At 52.0% G+C, this 16,897-nt stretch overlaps 3 protein-coding genes across 3 annotated transcripts; 1 reads left to right on the top strand and 2 right to left on the bottom strand.

The window, feature by feature from the left end:
* Positions 1–973: 973 nt before the first annotated feature.
* ETH_00025400 (endonuclease/exonuclease/phosphatase domain-containing protein, putative) lies at positions 974–5,138 on the bottom strand (the record flags this gene model as incomplete). Its single annotated transcript, XM_013372649.1, has 6 exons — positions 974–1,059; positions 1,224–1,814; positions 2,110–2,286; positions 2,586–3,351; positions 4,170–4,354; positions 4,895–5,138. 6 exons carry the CDS (start codon positions 5,136–5,138, stop codon positions 974–976), a joined length of 2,049 nt encoding a protein of 682 aa, XP_013228103.1.
* A 3,894-nt stretch (positions 5,139–9,032) lies between these two features.
* ETH_00025395 (uncharacterized protein) lies at positions 9,033–10,874 on the top strand (the record flags this gene model as incomplete). The annotated part of the gene is made up of 4 exons (XM_013372648.1): positions 9,033–9,187; positions 9,685–10,274; positions 10,421–10,518; positions 10,782–10,874. The coding sequence occupies 4 exons, from the start codon at positions 9,033–9,035 to the stop codon at positions 10,872–10,874; spliced, it is 936 nt and encodes a 311-aa protein (XP_013228102.1).
* Positions 10,875–11,093: 219 nt separating this feature from the next.
* ETH_00025390 (uncharacterized protein) lies at positions 11,094–16,356 on the bottom strand (the record flags this gene model as incomplete). Its single annotated transcript, XM_013372647.1, has 6 exons — positions 11,094–11,172; positions 11,322–11,376; positions 11,615–11,704; positions 11,899–13,038; positions 13,304–15,259; positions 15,498–16,356. 6 exons carry the CDS (start codon positions 16,354–16,356, stop codon positions 11,094–11,096), a joined length of 4,179 nt encoding a protein of 1,392 aa, XP_013228101.1.
* Between the last annotated feature and the right edge of the window lie 541 nt (positions 16,357–16,897).

The raw sequence follows: 16,897 nt of genomic DNA, 5'->3' as shown, positions 1-16,897 counted from the left end.
TTTGTTCTTTCCCCGGGGCCTTTGAATGGGCTAATCGAAGGCATAGAGGGGCCGCAGCGAGAACGCCCTGCTGCTGCTGCTGCTGCTGCTGAGCCGCTGCAGCAAAGCCGCGGCGTGGCTCCGTCTGTATCTGCACAGACCGCCTCCAGCACTGCTGCTTCTTTGCTGGAAGACCTCTGAGCTCCCACTAGTGCCGATTCTTTAAATGCAAAAAACTGGCCTCACTTGGCCTGTTTAGTTCTGTACAGACGCTGCGGGCTGCGTCCAGGTGTACGTACACCCCACGCTTTAGTTAGCGCGACAGCACGGGCGTGACCCCGAGACTTCGACAGACAGCTGCATTTTCAGCAGCAGCAGCAGCACTTGCAGCAGCAGCAACAGCAGTTGCAGCAGCAGCAGCTGCACCTGGTGCTGAGATGCGTGCCCACACATAGCATTTGAGCTGTACGTACACCTCCGCTGAGCTGTACGCGCACCTCTTGTACTGAGGTGTACATCAGAATCTAATTAGGAAAGTGCACATTCAAGACTTTCTGTCATTACAGCACAAAGAATAAAAGATTCCCTCAATAACACACCTCCCCTGCGTCCGGCAGTCTAGTGTACATACACCTCGCAGTCTAGTGTACATACACCGCGCAGTCCAGTGTACATACACCTGGCGCGCTAGTAGTGTGCATCCACCTGGCAGGCTAGTGTGCATGCATGTCTAGTTCATATACACCTGATACACCTGAAAGTCTTGTGTACATACACCTGGCGGCCTAGTGTACATAAACCTGGCAGCCTAGTGTACATACACCTGCGAGTCTAGTTCATATACACCTGGCAGTCTAGTGTACATACACCTGGCAGTCCAGTGTACATGCACCTCACAGTCTAGTGTACAAACACCTGGCACTGCGGTGTACAGACACCCGCGGCTGCCGCGCCCAGCGCCCGCACTGCTGTGTACATACACCCGGAGCTGAGTTTACATTCTTTGAGGTTTGCGTCTGGCATTCATTGCAGCAAGAGCTCTTCGGGCTGCGAGAGGCACTCCCTTTTCTTTGGCTCGTCCTGCAGAAAAGCAGGAAACAAAGGCAGCAGCAGCGGCAGCAGCAAAATGCTGCAGCAGCAACTCGTTTCGCGTTCAAGTGTTTCCCGTGTGCACCCCCGACACACAGAACTCCCTTTTGGTGAGCAGCAGAGGGTAAAAAGTGCAAAAAGAGAAAAGGACAAACCTGGCGCAGCAGCAGGCGCAGCAGCAGGCGCAGCAGCAGGCGCAGCGCTGGGTTCCCGCTGCAGCGGAGCCTCCGCTGCTTCTGCTGTTTGTGGGCTAGGGGCCTCAGACTCTGAACTTGAACTGCTTTCTTGCTGCGTAGCATCAGGCTGCTGCAGGTCTTGCGGCTGCTGCAGTTCTTCTTGCTGCGTTTCCCAGTCCGCAGTCTGCGCAGCCTCCGCTGCTGCTGCCTCGGCTGCAGCAGCAGCAGCAGCAGCGGCCGCTGCACGTCTTCTCTCCTGCTGCTGCTGCTGCAGCCTCCTCACTTCTGGAGAAACCGTCAGAGTAGAGGGGGCCCTAGTTTGCCTCCATCCTGCCAGCTGATTAGCAGCTAATTGCTTCTCAGCTTCCACACTGGCCACTGGCTGCCGGGGTCCCCGGGGGCCCCTGTTGAAAGGGTCCAGACACAGCGAGGGCCCCCGCAGCAGCTGCTGCTTCTCCGGCCGCGGCAAATCTTCTTTTCGAACTTGGGGGGCCCCAATGCACAGGCGGGCAGACAGGGGCCAGTGGTCTGAGAGTTCTTGCCCGTAACGCTGCGCAATTATGTCCATCCCTGCAGCAGCAGCAGCAGCAGCAGCAGCAACAGCAGTGGCAATGGCAGTGGCAGCAAATACAGCGCAGCAAACACTGCAACACGCGGCACACGGAAAGCACGCAGCAGCTGCAGCTCGGAAAACTGCAGCCACTGCTGCTGCCGCTGCTGCTGCAGTGCAGCACTTTCTAGCGGCAGCAACAGCCGTGTCTGTCTGTGCATGGGCTTGCATGCGTTTCTGTGTACTGAGTAATTGATTTGTTTTTCTTTTTTTATTTTCAAAAAGTGCTGCTTTGCTGCTGCTGCTGGGACTCACCGAGACAGTGGATTTTCTCAAAAGTCACCACCAAACCCCCCTCCTTCAAAATGGGAATATCCATTTCTTCAAACTCCGGCCCCACAACTTCTTCGGGAGGAAACTTTTCAACTAACGACAAAACTTCGTCCGCCTCCAGAAAGACACTGTCCACCCCAAAAATGTAATCCACCCGCCCTGCAGCACAAGACATACCACCAGCAGCAGCTGCAGCAGCAGCAGCAGCAACAGCAGCAACAGCAACAGCAGCAGCAGCAACAGCAGCAGCAACAGCAGCAGCAACAGCTGCAGCAACAGCTGCAGCAACAGCAGCAGCAGCAGCAGCAGCGCCAGCAAAGCTGCGCGTCCCACTTTCACAGCCCGCAGAAGACACTTGGAGAAAAAGAAAGAGTTGAATCGGATGCAAAAGCAAAAGAAGCATTTGCAGATCAGCAGCAGAAGTGTCTGGAGAAGAGCTGTGCAGCAAGTGTGCGCACCTCGATAGGGCCAGGGAAAGAGGCTGTTTCCGGCGAAGTGGACTTTTCCGCTTTTCGTTTTTATTTGCTGCCCGCCTTCCTGAGACATTTGCGTGAACTGCGAAGCAAAGTTCGGATTGTTTTCAGCAGCAAACAAGTCCCGCAAAACTCCGCAGCCCCCCAAAGTGCAGAGCTTTCTGTAGTCCCGGGGGCAGCGCGTGGGGTCCATGTTGAAGTCCCCGAGCAGCAGCACAGCAGTGTCGGCCACGAAGGAGGGGGGCGCGCTGCTGCTGCTGCTGCTGCTGCTGCTGCCGGCGGTGCCAGCTAGCTGCCTGGCTAGCCAGTGCAGGTACTGCTTCCAGGCCAGCTGCTTCGCGAAGCTGGCTAGCTGGCGGAGGTTCTCGCTGCGGGGCCGGCGGCCCAGCACGCTGAAGTGCGTGCCGATGAGCACAAGTCGCTTTCCAGGAAAAGTTGAACTGACATCCAAGTCCACAGAAGTTACATTTTGATTTGAAAACGGCACGCGAGCTGCTGCGCCAAACAGCTGCCGCTCCATTCCCAAAAAGCGGCACTTCGAAACTCGCCATGCGAACCAGAGGCCCCCGGTCTTTCGGGTGTACAGACACACCGGGTCCACCACCTCGCTCACCAAAGCCCCCAAACCCTTCGACTGCGTCTCCGGCAAAATGCTGTGAGTTGGCAGCACCATTGAGTTCAATCCTTGCAGATTCGCCCCCCAAACTTCTTGCAAGCACACCACGTCGTACTGCGCCGCCAAACGCCCTATCTGCATGCAGAAACGCATGTAAAACGCATGCACAAACGCATGCACAAATGCACCGTGCACAGGCACACGCATGCACCAGCACATGCATGCGCCAGCACATGCATGCACAGGCAGACGCATGCACTGGCAGGCGCATGCAGCAGCAGCAAGAGGCTCAAAGCTGCAGCAGAGTCATTATAAACAATAAAATGCAAGTTTGAGTCCGCACAAATAAGAAGATAACAAAATGTACTTGAACGTGAAAACCTGCACATTCATATTTGGGGAAAAAGTATAAAATAAATGAAGTGGCCACACTAATCACAAACTGGTGGCGAAAATTTTGATATAAGTGAAGACAGACAAAAAAAAGCAGGAGTCTTCTTGGCGAGGAGAAGTATTGACAATGCATGCAGCAGCAATTGATTTGAAGCGCTCGAGATATAGAAGGCCCCTGCGCTGCATGCAGCAGCAACTGATTTAAAATGCTTAAGATAAGCAGGGCCCCTGCACTGCATGCAGCAGCACTAACTTAAAATGCTTTAAATATGAAGGACACCTTTGCTGCATGCAGCAGCAACTGAGTAAAAATGCCCAAAATCCAGAAGCCCCTTTACTGCATGCAGCAGCAATTGACTTAAAATGCTTTAAATGTAGAGGCCCCTTTACTGCATGCAGCAGCAATTGACTTAAATTGCTTTAAATGCAGAGGCCTCTTTATTGCATGCAACAGCAATTAATTTAAAATGCTTTAAACGTAGAAGCTCCTCTACTGCATGCAGCAGCAACGGACTAAAAATGCTTAAAATGTAGAGGCCCTTGCAGCTAATTTGGCAGACCTGCTCCGCCCTCTCGAAGGGCCTCTTGCAGCTCCAAAAGGGGGCCCACAAGTAAGGATTCCAAGAGACAACTGGAGGGACAAGATAAGCATTTAAACACAAGACAGAAATGTGGGCGCCGTAGACAGAGTCGGGGCCCCCTGGGTCCTCGAGGCCGGCGGCGCGGGCAGCAGCAGCGTTTGCAACTGAGAAGCAGCAGCAGAAGCAAACAAATAGATTTAAACAAAAGTTAATTCAAAGATTAAATTCAGAACGAATAAGAAAAACCCTTTAATGCCTCTCTTTGAAAAAGAATTTCGTCAAAGAATGCTGGTCTTTCTGCTGCTGGTAGCAACAGCAGGAAGCAACAGAAACGGAAAAGGAATCAAGAAGCTGCTGTCACTTTCAAAGCAATTCTTTAAAATGGTCAAGTTCGCTTTCTATGCATTAAAGATTTCCATGCAGACTTAGTTCTAAATTTAATTATTTCCATGAAAGAAAGCAACAGGAGCTCAGTGGGAACCCGACGTCAATGGCAGGTAGGAGCAGTGATCAGACAATTCGCAGCAGCAGCAGCAGCAGCATCAACCAACAGCAGCAGCAGCAGCCGCAGCAGCAGCAGCAGCGAGACTGAAGGCAGCGACAGTGGCAGTACTAAGGGAAGCAGCAACGTATGAAGGCGAAAGTAGAGAGGCATGTGAGACACGCGAAAGTTAATGAGAAGGGCATTTGGAGGTGTGACTCACAGAAAGAGCCGGACGAACTGCTGCTGCTGCTGCTACTGCTGCTGCTGCTATTGCTGCTACTGCTACTGCTGCTGCTGCTACGGAGGCTACTTCTGCTGTAGCGGCTAGAGTTGGCATTTCCGTTGCCGGGCGTCCGAGCACTTGGTTTTGAACTGGATAAAAAAGAAGAAGGAGAGGAGCCGCTGGGCCGACTTGAGGACAAAGGAGAAGAAATTCGGGGAGGGCTGCCTCTGCGTGAATCCATTATATCTTACTTTTGCATGCGTTTGAACTTAGCTGCTGAAGAAAGAAAGACAAGACCCGAGCCGCCGACTCAGCTGCTAGCTCACCCAGAGCCATGGTAGGGCCCAAACAAACTAATCCTTTCAGTTCAATACCGAAGACTCAACGTAAGAAAAGGACAAAAACTGCAGTCAGTGGTGCTTTCGTTGCAGCTTTCTCTACAACCTGGGAAGAGGAAGCAACTGCTGCCCGTTCTGCGAGCCTCGCTGGACTCCGTCTACCCCCTACGACTCAAAATAAATTAAAACTAAAAACTCAATGACGAAGTCTATATTTGGTTAACTGGTTGTTTCAGAAGAAATCGGATTCGAACCAATGGCTTGGCTTGGGGCTTCGATGAGTGGCGTCAACCACTGGTCTGCACTGGCGTGAGCCACTATATCCTGATCTTTCCGTTCCTCTGCAAAAAAAGTATTATTTATTGTTTTATCTTTAATGAATCTGCTACATTTGCCAAACTGCCACCGCATGCAGTAGGTCTCGGCCTGCGCACTTGTGCCACGTGTGTGGAGAGGAGGAAGTGACCACGCCAAGTTCAAATCAGCAGAAAAGCACCAAGAAACTACAGAAAAGCTCTTAGCAACAGAAAGTCCTAAATCTGCATGCATTCTAAGCCCTTTTTGATAATTGATTTAATTCTTCCGCCTCACCAACGGCGAGAAAGGTGTCGCAATGTACAAAATTGGGACAGATATTGGAAACGTCAAGAGCTAATGTGCCTTAGCAATTCAGTTTCTTTGTGCTACTTGTTAAGAAGTCTAGGGTTCCCCCTTAGTGACAAAGAGCTGCCTGCTGCACAGGCTGTACAAACTCGAGTCAAATTAATGGGGGAAGAATAGCAGAGCTGCGCACCCTATTCAACTGAAAGGGTAGGCACCCTTTCTGCGCTGTCGTTGAACCATTGTTCACAGTACTATGTTCATTTTCGACTTTTGCCGTCGCTATTGGCGTTTTCGCGAGTGTTACTTCAGTTGGTGCCGTTGCTTCTGCTATTACTGCCGCTTTGCGTCGTATCTCTTGTGAACAAAAGACGCAAAAGCTGCAACAGTGCACTTCCATTGCGAAACTGGAGGCTGACCGGCCTGCATGGTCTTCTCTGCCTGCTAGATGCACTAAAGAGGGCACTAATATGTGTCTGCACAGGCACACAGTTGCCTCCTTCTGATAAACTCCTTCAGTTTAGCCAGTTCTGCCTTCATACTTAGAGGTCCTTTGAAAGAACCTTAAACACCCACAGCTGGAACTGCAAGACCCATGCCGATTGCCGAAACTACAGTAGCTGTCGGCTCTATTCTAGTTCGCAAGGGCACAGCCTCCATGTCCGGGCATAGATGTTTATTTCTGTTTGTAAGCTGATGGCTCAAGACTCATAGTTATTTGGACTCTGAAGACACTGCAGGGGGTCTTGCACGAGCGTCTCCCGTCTGTTCAGTCTCCCTTTGAGCTTCACGAAGGGTTCGAGGCGGTGATCTTCTTCGCATTCTTATGCAGAAGGCCCCAATGAACTATGCACGTCTCACCTGTGCTTACACTCAATTAGAATTCCGCGTAGGTAGCAGTGGAACTCACACTAATCATGTGATCTAAGGGAACCTGACTTTGCTTGTGTGCATTGCGCCCCCACAAGCACAAGAAAGCTGCTACCATACCGCACCAGCCGCAAGAAATGAAACTGGCAGATCTTGCAGAACCACATTCGAGAAAGCCAGTTGTGCAGGTGAGTGCTTTCATGATTACTCATGATTACTCGTGTTAGGTTTCTTGTGTGTCTGACGTTTTGTTCATCAACATAGTCCTATACTTCATCGTGTACACGTGGAAACCCAACACCGTAAGTCCAAGCGATGATACAAAACAGCCATTAAGGCAGCGAAACTCACTCTCACACTTCTACACTTCACGTAGCTTGAGCCTGTGGTTGTCTGCTATCGCTGTGGTGTCGGGGGAACATCTACCAAAGCGGCTCCTTTATAGCCCTCTTGTTTCTTGTTGCTGCAACAGTGAGGACAACTGAATGAGAAGAACCCCACACCTTTGCAGCTCCTAAGATTACACTGCCTTCAGGCAGGAAGGCAACCCTGCCTCAAGATGGCTTTAAAAACTTTTTGCTAAAAGCTTCACGTGATTCAACCACTAAAAAATACTGTGAATTTGGGTTTCCTGAAGTTGGGAAACTCATAAAACCGAAGTGGACTACTTCTAATTGGTGCCTTTGCAGTACATGGGGAGCACTCCGCAATTACGCAGTAAAGCAGGCAGTGAAGGCTTCGCCGTACTTGCAATCTGTATTGACTATGAATCAACAACCAAATTAAAAGTCTACTCAAGCTCATAAAGCCATTTCTGGATGAGTTATTATTATATATATGCACTGTGCTTCTCCCCCTCACTAGGTACGCTTCTGAATACAGCGCAAGAAGGCAAGGGCCTAATCAACAGTCTGCGTTTCTTGTGTAGTAACTCGCACTCGGCAATTCAATTTGCATTTACAGAAGGCATGGAGCCCTTAACTGTTTGTGTCTTCGCACACTCCATCTTCTGGCAACAGGCAAACTCATCTGCCTTTCAAAAATAGGCCATTGGCCCGGAATTCATCTTTACCGCCATTGCTCTTAGAGTGCTGTTTCACGTATAGACCGTCCATGTCAGCGTAGAGAAGCATTTCGCGAACTTTGCTTTAGATTTTAGTACTCTAAATCTCCAACTTTTGGCACATCAAAGGCAACACAGCCTCTCTTAGCCTCTGTTTTCTTCCAACTCAGACAGCCATAACATCTCCCACGTGAAAGAAATGCTGTGTTTTCGTGCTAGAGTAGTATGAAGTGGAAGCGTAGTTCACCGTGGGCTGAAAAGGAGGCAATCAACACAGGCACTTACATATTTTCTAGGTACAAAATCGAAAAGCGTTGAAGACAAGCCAAGCGTGGCCGTAAAAATAATAATCTCCGTGAGGCTCATACTTACAACGCTGCTTTTATGGAAGTAACTGGCGGGACTTGCATTACACAGGGAGCGGCGAAGTATCATGCTCGTTGGTAGAGATCCCATTTCTGCGCCTGATATGAAAAATCTCCTTATACCGATTAAGTAATGTGCTAAAAGTATTAAGCGTTGAGTGTCGAAATCTAAACTTCTGGCCGCTGAAACGTTTATTTTCTACGTCCTGTCGACAGCGCGCTGAGGCTCTCGGATGCACGAAATTGTGGTCTCACGCCCGAGTTATTTTCTTATGTAAAATTACCTCTCATTATCTTAAACGAGCAATGGCTTAGAAGAAGGCCTCCAGGCTCCAGAGAAAGCCGCAAACATGTTTTTGTGGGGCCCCACAAAGCCTTGTGTTGCATGTGCTGGGGCCCAAGCCTCGTACTCCGCTTCGCCTGTAAATCTTTAGAAGAAAACTCCTCAATAAGCTTTGATTTGTGATTTTTAGGCTTTTTGTCCCTGATATTTGAGTTTGAAGAGATCTCACTCACGGGGAGGTGGAGGGAAACAGCAGCCGCTGCCTCCGCACCAGACTTCTTTCCATTTGGCGCAAACTAACTATTTATAATCCACTTGCAGCAGCCTGAGAGCTATAACACATGCAGCAGCACGGCCCGCGGACCAGTCTGACTTGCTAAGCAAGAGTGTGCAACCCCAGCCAGCCCTCGACTTGTTGCAATTTGTTTCATGGCCTCTCTTCTCTTGGCCTGAGGATCTTCTGCTGCCACCTGGCCTGCTGCAGCGCCTGAGAGTGGAGGTCGGGAGCCTACAGGGGCTTCCTTTTTCTCGCTTATTCTGCTTGCAGCAGCAGCAGCAGCAAGGAGGGCAGCACCAGGAGAAGCAGCAGTAGCAAGAGCAGCAAAGTTCAGCCCCAATGGAGTCTCATTTGCTGCAGCAGCTCCACGATGGCCTCAGCCAGGCCAACAACCGGCGGGGCCGCAAAGGCGGCCTTGGGGGTGTCGCCTCTGAGAAGGCTTCTCAGAACAACCACATTATGTTCAATGAAGACGGGAAACCGCAGAGTTCCAGGTGTGTTTCTTCTCTTTTTGATTAATTTTAATTGTTACCATTCTGTGTGTGCACTTGATCTTTCTGCTGTTATTTCTGTTCTTATTTGCTTTTCTGTTTCTGTCACTCTGCCGCTTCTGGGTTTCTGAATTTCCGTCGAGTTTCCGTTTCTGTGGGCTGGGCCGCCAGAAGGTTGCCTGCATCTGCATTTGTGTTCTGGTCTTTTATTTATTTATTTATTTTTCGTTTTTTATTATTTCTCTCGTTGCTCTTTTGCTGCTATGTTTGTTCGCGTGCAGCGGCCTATACGCCAACTTCGTGAAAGGAGCAACTCTCAATGCAACCAAAGGCAAGCCCGCCTGCTGCTGCTGCACCTCCTGCTGCTGCTGAGTTTTGAAGTTTGTGCTGTTGGCCTTAAGATGCTGCGCAACGAAAGCCACGCCCGCCTGCTGCTGCTGCACCTCGTGCTGCTGCTGCGTTTGAAGGTTATGCTGTTGCCCTTGAGGTGCTGCCTCCAGTTTCGTGTGCCTCTTGCTTACAGACACCGCCTGCAGCATCATAAGGGCAGCGAACGACACCCAAGAGGCGGAGTCAGATGGGGAATCAGAAGCAGAGGCGGCAGCAGCAGCAGCAGCAGCAGCTGCTGCTGCTCCAGCCAAGTCAAGATCGGGCAAGAAATCGAAGAGAAAACGTGAGTCCGTGGACGATGCAGGGTGTACTGACACCGCACCTTCAGAAAGCGAAGCACCAGCCCGCAAACAAAAGAAGAAAACCGAGCCCACTACGCTGTGCAGCAGCAGCGCCAGTTCCCCCCCGCTTCCTTCTGCTGCCACAACCCCTGCAGCACTAGTGGCGGGCTGCTCTCTCGTGCGAGTTCAAATGCAAGGGGGCAAGGCGTCGCTGCGGAGCCACTTGCAGCAGGCCTTTCCCCGCTGCCGCGTCTTCTTGCTGGTTGGCGGCTGCGGGGCTGTCGATGTGCTGCTGCAGCCCCAGACGAAGGCAGAGGGGGGGGAGGCAGCAGCCTCGGACGGCGAGGGAGTTGTGAGGGCTGTGAAGCGCAAGCGGCTCTGGGCTATGCACTTGCACGGCACTTGTGACTTCCGCAGCGGTCAGTAAACACTTAGGCGCGCACTTCTGTCTGCTGCGGGTTTCCTTTTTGTTTGCACATGTTTCCTTTCCCTGGGGCCCCACAGAGCTTCTGCAGCACTTCTTAATGCGGGCTTTCGTGGTTTCCTGCCACTGCTGCTGCTGCAGAAAATGCTGGCGGCCCTTCACTCTCTGGAATATTCCGTCTACCCCAAGCTGAAGACAGCGAATGCGCGGAGCCGCAAGTCATAAATGCGGTTTTCGGGGTAAGAAACACGCCAGTCATTTGTGCGGCAAGCTGATCTCACCCTACCTGGCTAGTTTGCCGTGTGCTGAGTAGCTTGCTTTATTCATCTGGCCTGATTTGGGGCTGAGTTGAAAGCGAAAGGGGCTTGACTTGTGCTTCTTAAATCGCGGAATTTGCAGCTATTTGTCTTGTCTAAGCGCTGCTTCTATCCGGGGCTGAGCGAAATTCATATTTTTCATGTTTCTTCTCTCTTCGGTTGGCTGTTTGCTGCTGCGTGTACAGAGTGAGGACCTGCTGGCTGGAAGAAGCGGCGTATGCGAAGTCTGGGGCTTTGCGCTAGACAAACGAGGCGCATGCATCTGCCCCTCTGCGTGAGGAAGTGCTTTCAAGACAGTCATCATTTCCTCGTCTCCCGTATATTTAAAGGTTGATACAGACTGAGAGGGAAGGATGAAGCACAGTCACACATTAGGGGCGGTCATTAGCCAGACAGACAACGCTGAAACAGGCAGTAAGGGAAGCGTGCGTAGCCCTCTTAAAAGCTGCCATTCTTACCCCTTTAAAAGTTGCGTTGCTGCTGCTTTGGAAGCAAATTCAGCTGCTGCGGCAACAGCAGCTGCCTTCAGTCACCAACAAAGATATGGCTAAGTGGAGCTCGCCTGCATCAGCCACACTGCAAAAGCAGGGAGCTCTAATGGTGCAAAGAGTCTTTAGCTTCTGTGTGTCCCCTGCGCTCGGTGGGGCCGCTCTTCTTCCCAAAGCTGTTTACTTGCGTATAACTGAATCTAAGTTAATTCGTTTTCTCCTAAAACGTTTTCTTACCCGTCTCGAAGTAGCCGCTCAGCTCTCCTCACTTCGTAATAAAACATTTCAGAACCTGTAGACATGCATATCGGCTGCCGCAGTATATTCTCCCCTCGTTACAAGAAGACCCATGATACTATTGCAGCTAAAGGCTTTCATACTCCGTGGAAACGCTTCAAGGACTCTGCTAAGAAGAGCAGGCGGCATGAGGGATTGGAGTGGCCTGCGCAGTCTAGTGTCTGCTGCGAATGAGTCAAGACTCAGGGTTATTTTGCTGCCGGGGCCGTGTAGCTGAGCTCGTCGCAACTCGCCTTTGAATCTTTGATACCAGTGATATCTCCATGCCTCCATGGGATCCTCTATTTCAATGCCGAAAGAAGTACTTTGCCGCCGTGCTGGGACTGAAAGCGCAACAGGCAATTGCACCGAACTGCCTCCCGTTTCCTACTGCGGGTGCAGGAGCCTTAGACAGTAATTACCAGCAGCGTCTAGAACCGCAGCAACGGTTACATCAATGCACCTCCACTACAGCAAAAGCAGCAACTGTTGCTGCTGCCCACAAGTAGCACGTGAAGTGCATGAGTGTGTTGCTCACCTTCATGCTGCCTGCTCAGTGCTTGAAGCACTTCTTCTGTGGGGCTTCCAAGGGCCTGACCCTCTACAAATAGGCAGGAGGTTGAGTGCTTATGTCCTACGGAGCCCCATGTGTCTTTAGGTGCTGCAGCGTGGTTCTCCGCTGCTGTTTTCCCCATCATAATAGCCTGTTGACACTCCAGTGTGCACCTGGCCGTCTCTTCCTGTAGTTTTGAATTCTTGCTTCGTTCGTCGCTGCTGCAGACTTGAGGCAGTTCCTCCGTGCATGTGGCGACAGCGGGGCAGCCTGTTTGAGTCTCATGCGTGTGTACGCTGTCAACTTTCGAGCTATGTCTGTAGATAGGCTCTTTAAACCGCTGACTTGATCCTTGCAGAGACACTAGGAGAGAAAAGGAGTTAAAGTTGTAGCCATAAAATGCAAAGAAAGCATGAAATAAGGAAGCAACGTTAGCCCAGTCTTCCTTTCGCAGAGGGGTGTTGCGCTGATTCTTTCTTTGCTTGAGGGGGAGAAGAAACTTCGATTGGGAAAGTCCTTCAGGGTAGCCAAAGTCAGCCAAATTGACCAGTGGTCTCTTCCCGTCAGCTACGTGAGCTACGGCAGGCACGGAGTGCGCTGATTGGCCTCTACGTGGGCCTATGTGAGAGATGTCACCCTTTCCTGGGTGCAGGCAATCGCTGCCTTTATTTTTGTCGGTGGAGAGGGCCTTAGCATTTTGGGGCATCACTAGGATATGGCCTGGAATGTAGTGCTGCAGGCGTTCCAGCAGCTGCGACTCGCTGGCTTTCTTGTAAATTGGCCGCAGCAGATCTAACGCCCTGGAGCCCGTGGGGTTTGGAGCCTCTGGGCTCAAGAACCATACGTGATGCGTGCCCTCAACAAGCTCCAGAGGCATCACGCTAGGCTGCGAGGCCCCCAGAGTGCAGGAAAAGCCTTCGCCGCTGGGCTGCGGGCAAATGGGAGAAGCCTGGAGGTCCTCTGAACTTTGGCGGGATAGCACTTTTGAGAGCTGGTCCTGCGTTGCCGCAGCTGGCAAAGTAGTAGTGGTCTGCAAGCGGGGCAAGAGCGGGGGAGTGGTGGAAAGACAAAAGAATACCACCAAGAGGGACCAGGCGTAACTGGAGAGACAGCCATCTCGGGTTCCTGAGCAACACAGTGGCACTAAGACAGCAGATTTCCCAGTGAAATAAGGCCAGGCACTTAATGGTTTTCGTAGAGCGTGGACTTGTTCCTAGCGCCTGAGAAATGGATAAGGCAATTCAAAGAAGCCTTGCTGCAAAAGCTGTGGCACCTCTTTGATTTTCAAAGAATAGTTGATGACGGCATCGGCATGCTGTAGGATATCTAAGCAGCACAGTGGCTAATTACTTAGCTAGCTGGTCCTTAACTGTTACTTATGAAGCCCGACCTGTCAAACCCCTGCAATCTGCCCAATGCCTCACAAGCCTAGCCAAGGGCGGCAGGAAGGGACTGCACTGTCCGTACGCCTTCAAAAGCTGAGTATTTAGGGCCCCCAAGGGGCATCCAACAGTTATTTCAAATTTGATGCTGGTGCATGGGCGCCAGGTTTCTTCTTGATGCCCCTGAGTGGCACAAGTGGGCCGTCCTAAGGGGCCCAGCCTGCTGTGTCTTTCTATGGGTGAGCCTGGATCTGACAGCTTGGGTGGCAGGTCATTAACTTCGCTACTTTCTCCTTGTTCAGAACATGAAACTGTGGACGTGCTGTTGGCACTTATTTCCTCTGCATCCCAAGGTTCCTCTTTTGGTGCAATTTCCTTTGAGCTGCAGCCCCTCTTCTCTGCACCATTTCTCTCTCTGGCGAGGCCTGTGGGCGCGCATGCTGGGCCCTGGACCTTCAGAAAACCTGTAAGAGGATTCTCTCCAGTTTCTGTCACAGGGTAGGTAGGACTTCTTGAGCGGCGTTTTCGAGGTATTCTGGGGTGTTTGTAGACTCCGCGCAATACCGGAGGAGCTCTGTGAGGAACAACAACTTCAACACTTGTGAAGAGATTCTGCAGCTGGGCTTCTCCGCAGATTAGATCCTCCAGGCGCGTCAGCATTAGAGCGCATTCCGCGCGAGAACGGGATTGACGAACATAAAAGAGAGGCTTCAAGACCCTCTCATGTCCCTCAAGCTCATCTCCGGCTTTGTCACCACAGATTCTCTTGGGTGAAGCAGGAGAGCTGTAACAGCTCGAGAAGCTAAGGCTACCTCTCACTCCTGCACTCTGCAACTCAGCTGCAACAGCAGCTGCAGCAGCAGCTGCAGCTGCGCTCCTTCGTGGAGAGGCTGCATCACTGTTGCCGTCGTGTTCCTCACTGCTGCAGCAGGTAAACGGCAGCAGCAGCACAAGGTCCAGGTCTGACGCCCAGTCTCCAAAGGCAGTAACTGAGGACCCATATGGCAGGAGGAGTGGGGAGAGTTCGAGTTTGTTTTTGCAGCTCCTTTCTCTTCTAGTTTCCGTCCCTTGGCTGTTTTCTCCCTCAAGTCCATGAATCCAGGCAGGGGTCCTTAGCCACTTCGCCAGCAGCCGCAGCAGGTGGCCTTTTTGTCTGTTTGTCTTCATAGAAGGCCGCAGTTCGTCGTCCAAGGCTCTCAGCTCTTCAGCAACACTTCGTTCTTCAGACCCTCTACATAAGTGCTTCTGAGCCTGGGGCGGGGAATACATTGTACTCGTGTTATCGAGACCCTTGGGAGTTAGTTCGCTGGGCGTTTCTGTCTTCAGTCCCCACGCGTCTGCGGACCGCCATGGCTTTGCAGATGAGTTCCAGCTATCCCCCCCAGCCTCGCTCTCACTGCAAGAATTCGAGCTAAGCCACGGAGTGCTTGGCCTGAGTTTTGGGTGCAAGAAGCAGCAAAATGCCCTGACAGAAGCATCGCAGCCATCAGGGGGCAGCAGAAGCACACCTTTTCGGTTCGCCTCCCCGTCTCTGTGCTGGGGGCTTAGAATTCCCCCCTCTGTCGCATGAGTTCGAGCCACTGCCTCCTCTCGGGTTTGAGCCTGAGGGCAAGTTTCGCTGCTTGTCTTTTGTTTATATATGCTGACACGCTTTCCTGGAAGAATCTCCTCCTCAGCCTCCCTAGGGCTGCAGTCACTGATGTCCAGAAGGCAGAGGGATGGCACCCCCGCAGCTTCCATCAGCTCCCTGCATACTGCGGAAAGCTCCAGCCTGAGACCTCCGGGGGAGGCTTCTGTAGGAGGTGCGGTGGCGGGGGCGAAACAGCCGAGGAGATAGCCGTAAAACACTTGCCGTAAGACCGCCTCCCCTGGAGCCTGGAACGCATACAGGTGCTGAAGTTGAGGGCGCTGCAGCAGCTGTTCCAGAAAGAGAAGACAAGAGACAGGAGAAGACGCGGCAGCAGCTGCAGGCAGTTAAAGCGCATCCAGAGGCACAGTCAGCGATATAGGCAGCCTTGAAAACAACCAAACAACAAAAGCAGCAAAGAACAAGCCTTCAGGGAATGAAAAGATTGACGCAACGTAGAGACACTGACACGAGAAGCGGGGGGACAAAGGAACACGGCTCAAAGCCCACGAACGGAGATCTAGGCTAGAAAGTCATCTTTGCATTCTGTTGGTGATGCATTGAGGTGTACGTACATGACAAGGTTTCGAGAGCCTCGCGCTCCGCAGCGAGCCGCTGCAAAAACTTCTTTGCCTCTACGGTGTCTGCAGGAAACGCGTCACTGTTGCTGCTGTCACGTTGGACAGGAGTGTGAAGAAGCTGGTGTCTCAACTCGCCGTTGGAGGCCCCCGGTGAACCCCCTGCCTGGACTTTCCCCTCCCCACCGTTTCTTTTACAAAGGCTGGAAGCAGCTTGCTGCTGCAGGCAAAGCCTCAACACAGCGAGCACGAGCTCGCCTGCAGGCGCCAGCCGCTGCTGCTCTCCCTCATGAGCTGTGGCTGGGGTTCTTTCGAAGAGCTGGCGCTGCAGGCTGTGTGGGCCCACTAGCTTCAGCAGCTTCAGCAGTACGTGCGGAAGCCGTTGAGACGCAGAAGTAAGAATGGAGCTCCAGGGAGGATCTACTTGGGCGAGACGTGCAACAGCCTGCAGTGCCTCACCAGTCTTTCCTCCTCCCCAAGGTGGACCCTGCTGGCTAGTGTCACTCGCAAGAGATGCAACCAAGGCTGCTTCAGCGTCCACCAAGGGCAGCCAGGGCAATCTAGCTCGCAAGGGTGAGGTGGCAGTAGCGATCTCACGGAAGGAAACAGGCGGCACATCCGGCAACCCCACACTCATGCGGATGGCCCAAAGGCGGTGCTCAATCTCGTATTCAGTGAAATCCCCCTGAGACGAGACTGCAAAGTCCGTAGCCCTAGCCGCAGAGCTGCAGAACAAACTGTCCAGACACTCCCGCTGCAGCACTGCGACGCTGAGCAGCAGCAGCTCCGAGGTCGCCGAGGGCGCTGCACACAGGGAAGCCCAGTCGGGCAGGGGGCACCCTGGCTCTTTTGACATTTATATGGCCCCATGAACCCTCATTTCAGCTAAAAGGGTGGGCCCAGGACATCTCCCCACGCTCCCGCTCTGACTAGCCTTCACGGGGAAGGTCACCTTTGGCTTTGGCTTGAAACGTGGGAGTTTGACCATCTGCCAAAAACAAACGACAAATAAGGACAAGAGAGAGGTCAAAAAGACGCTATGTGCTCCTGCAAGGCCACGTGGTAGGTCACTTAAAGAGCCTCCGCACACCTCAGCCAGGCCGATACAGGACAACAACCTTTGTGCCCTTCTTGCTCAGGTCGTTGGGAAGGTTATTATGTCAAAGGTAGGGTAATATAGTCTTTGAGGTACAAAAGTTACGAAATTCCTTGGGCATTGTTTAGCAGCCGGAGACAAGCAAAAATCCTAATTAAGATTCCTGGGCCACGTGCAAGGCAAATGTGCTTGAGTGTGCCTTACAAGAGATAAAGTACCGAAGAAGGACCCTTTACACTTTATTTGATTTGGAAGCTGTTGAACTCGTTTCAGATAATATTTCACAGGAATAGCATCGAGA

Source organism: Eimeria tenella, genomic scaffold (assembly GCF_000499545.2).
Source record: "Eimeria tenella Houghton genomic scaffold, Eth_scaff101, whole genome shotgun sequence".
Classification (NCBI taxonomy): domain Eukaryota; phylum Apicomplexa; class Conoidasida; order Eucoccidiorida; family Eimeriidae; genus Eimeria; species Eimeria tenella.
This window is presented reverse-complemented; position numbering and strand designations above follow the sequence as displayed.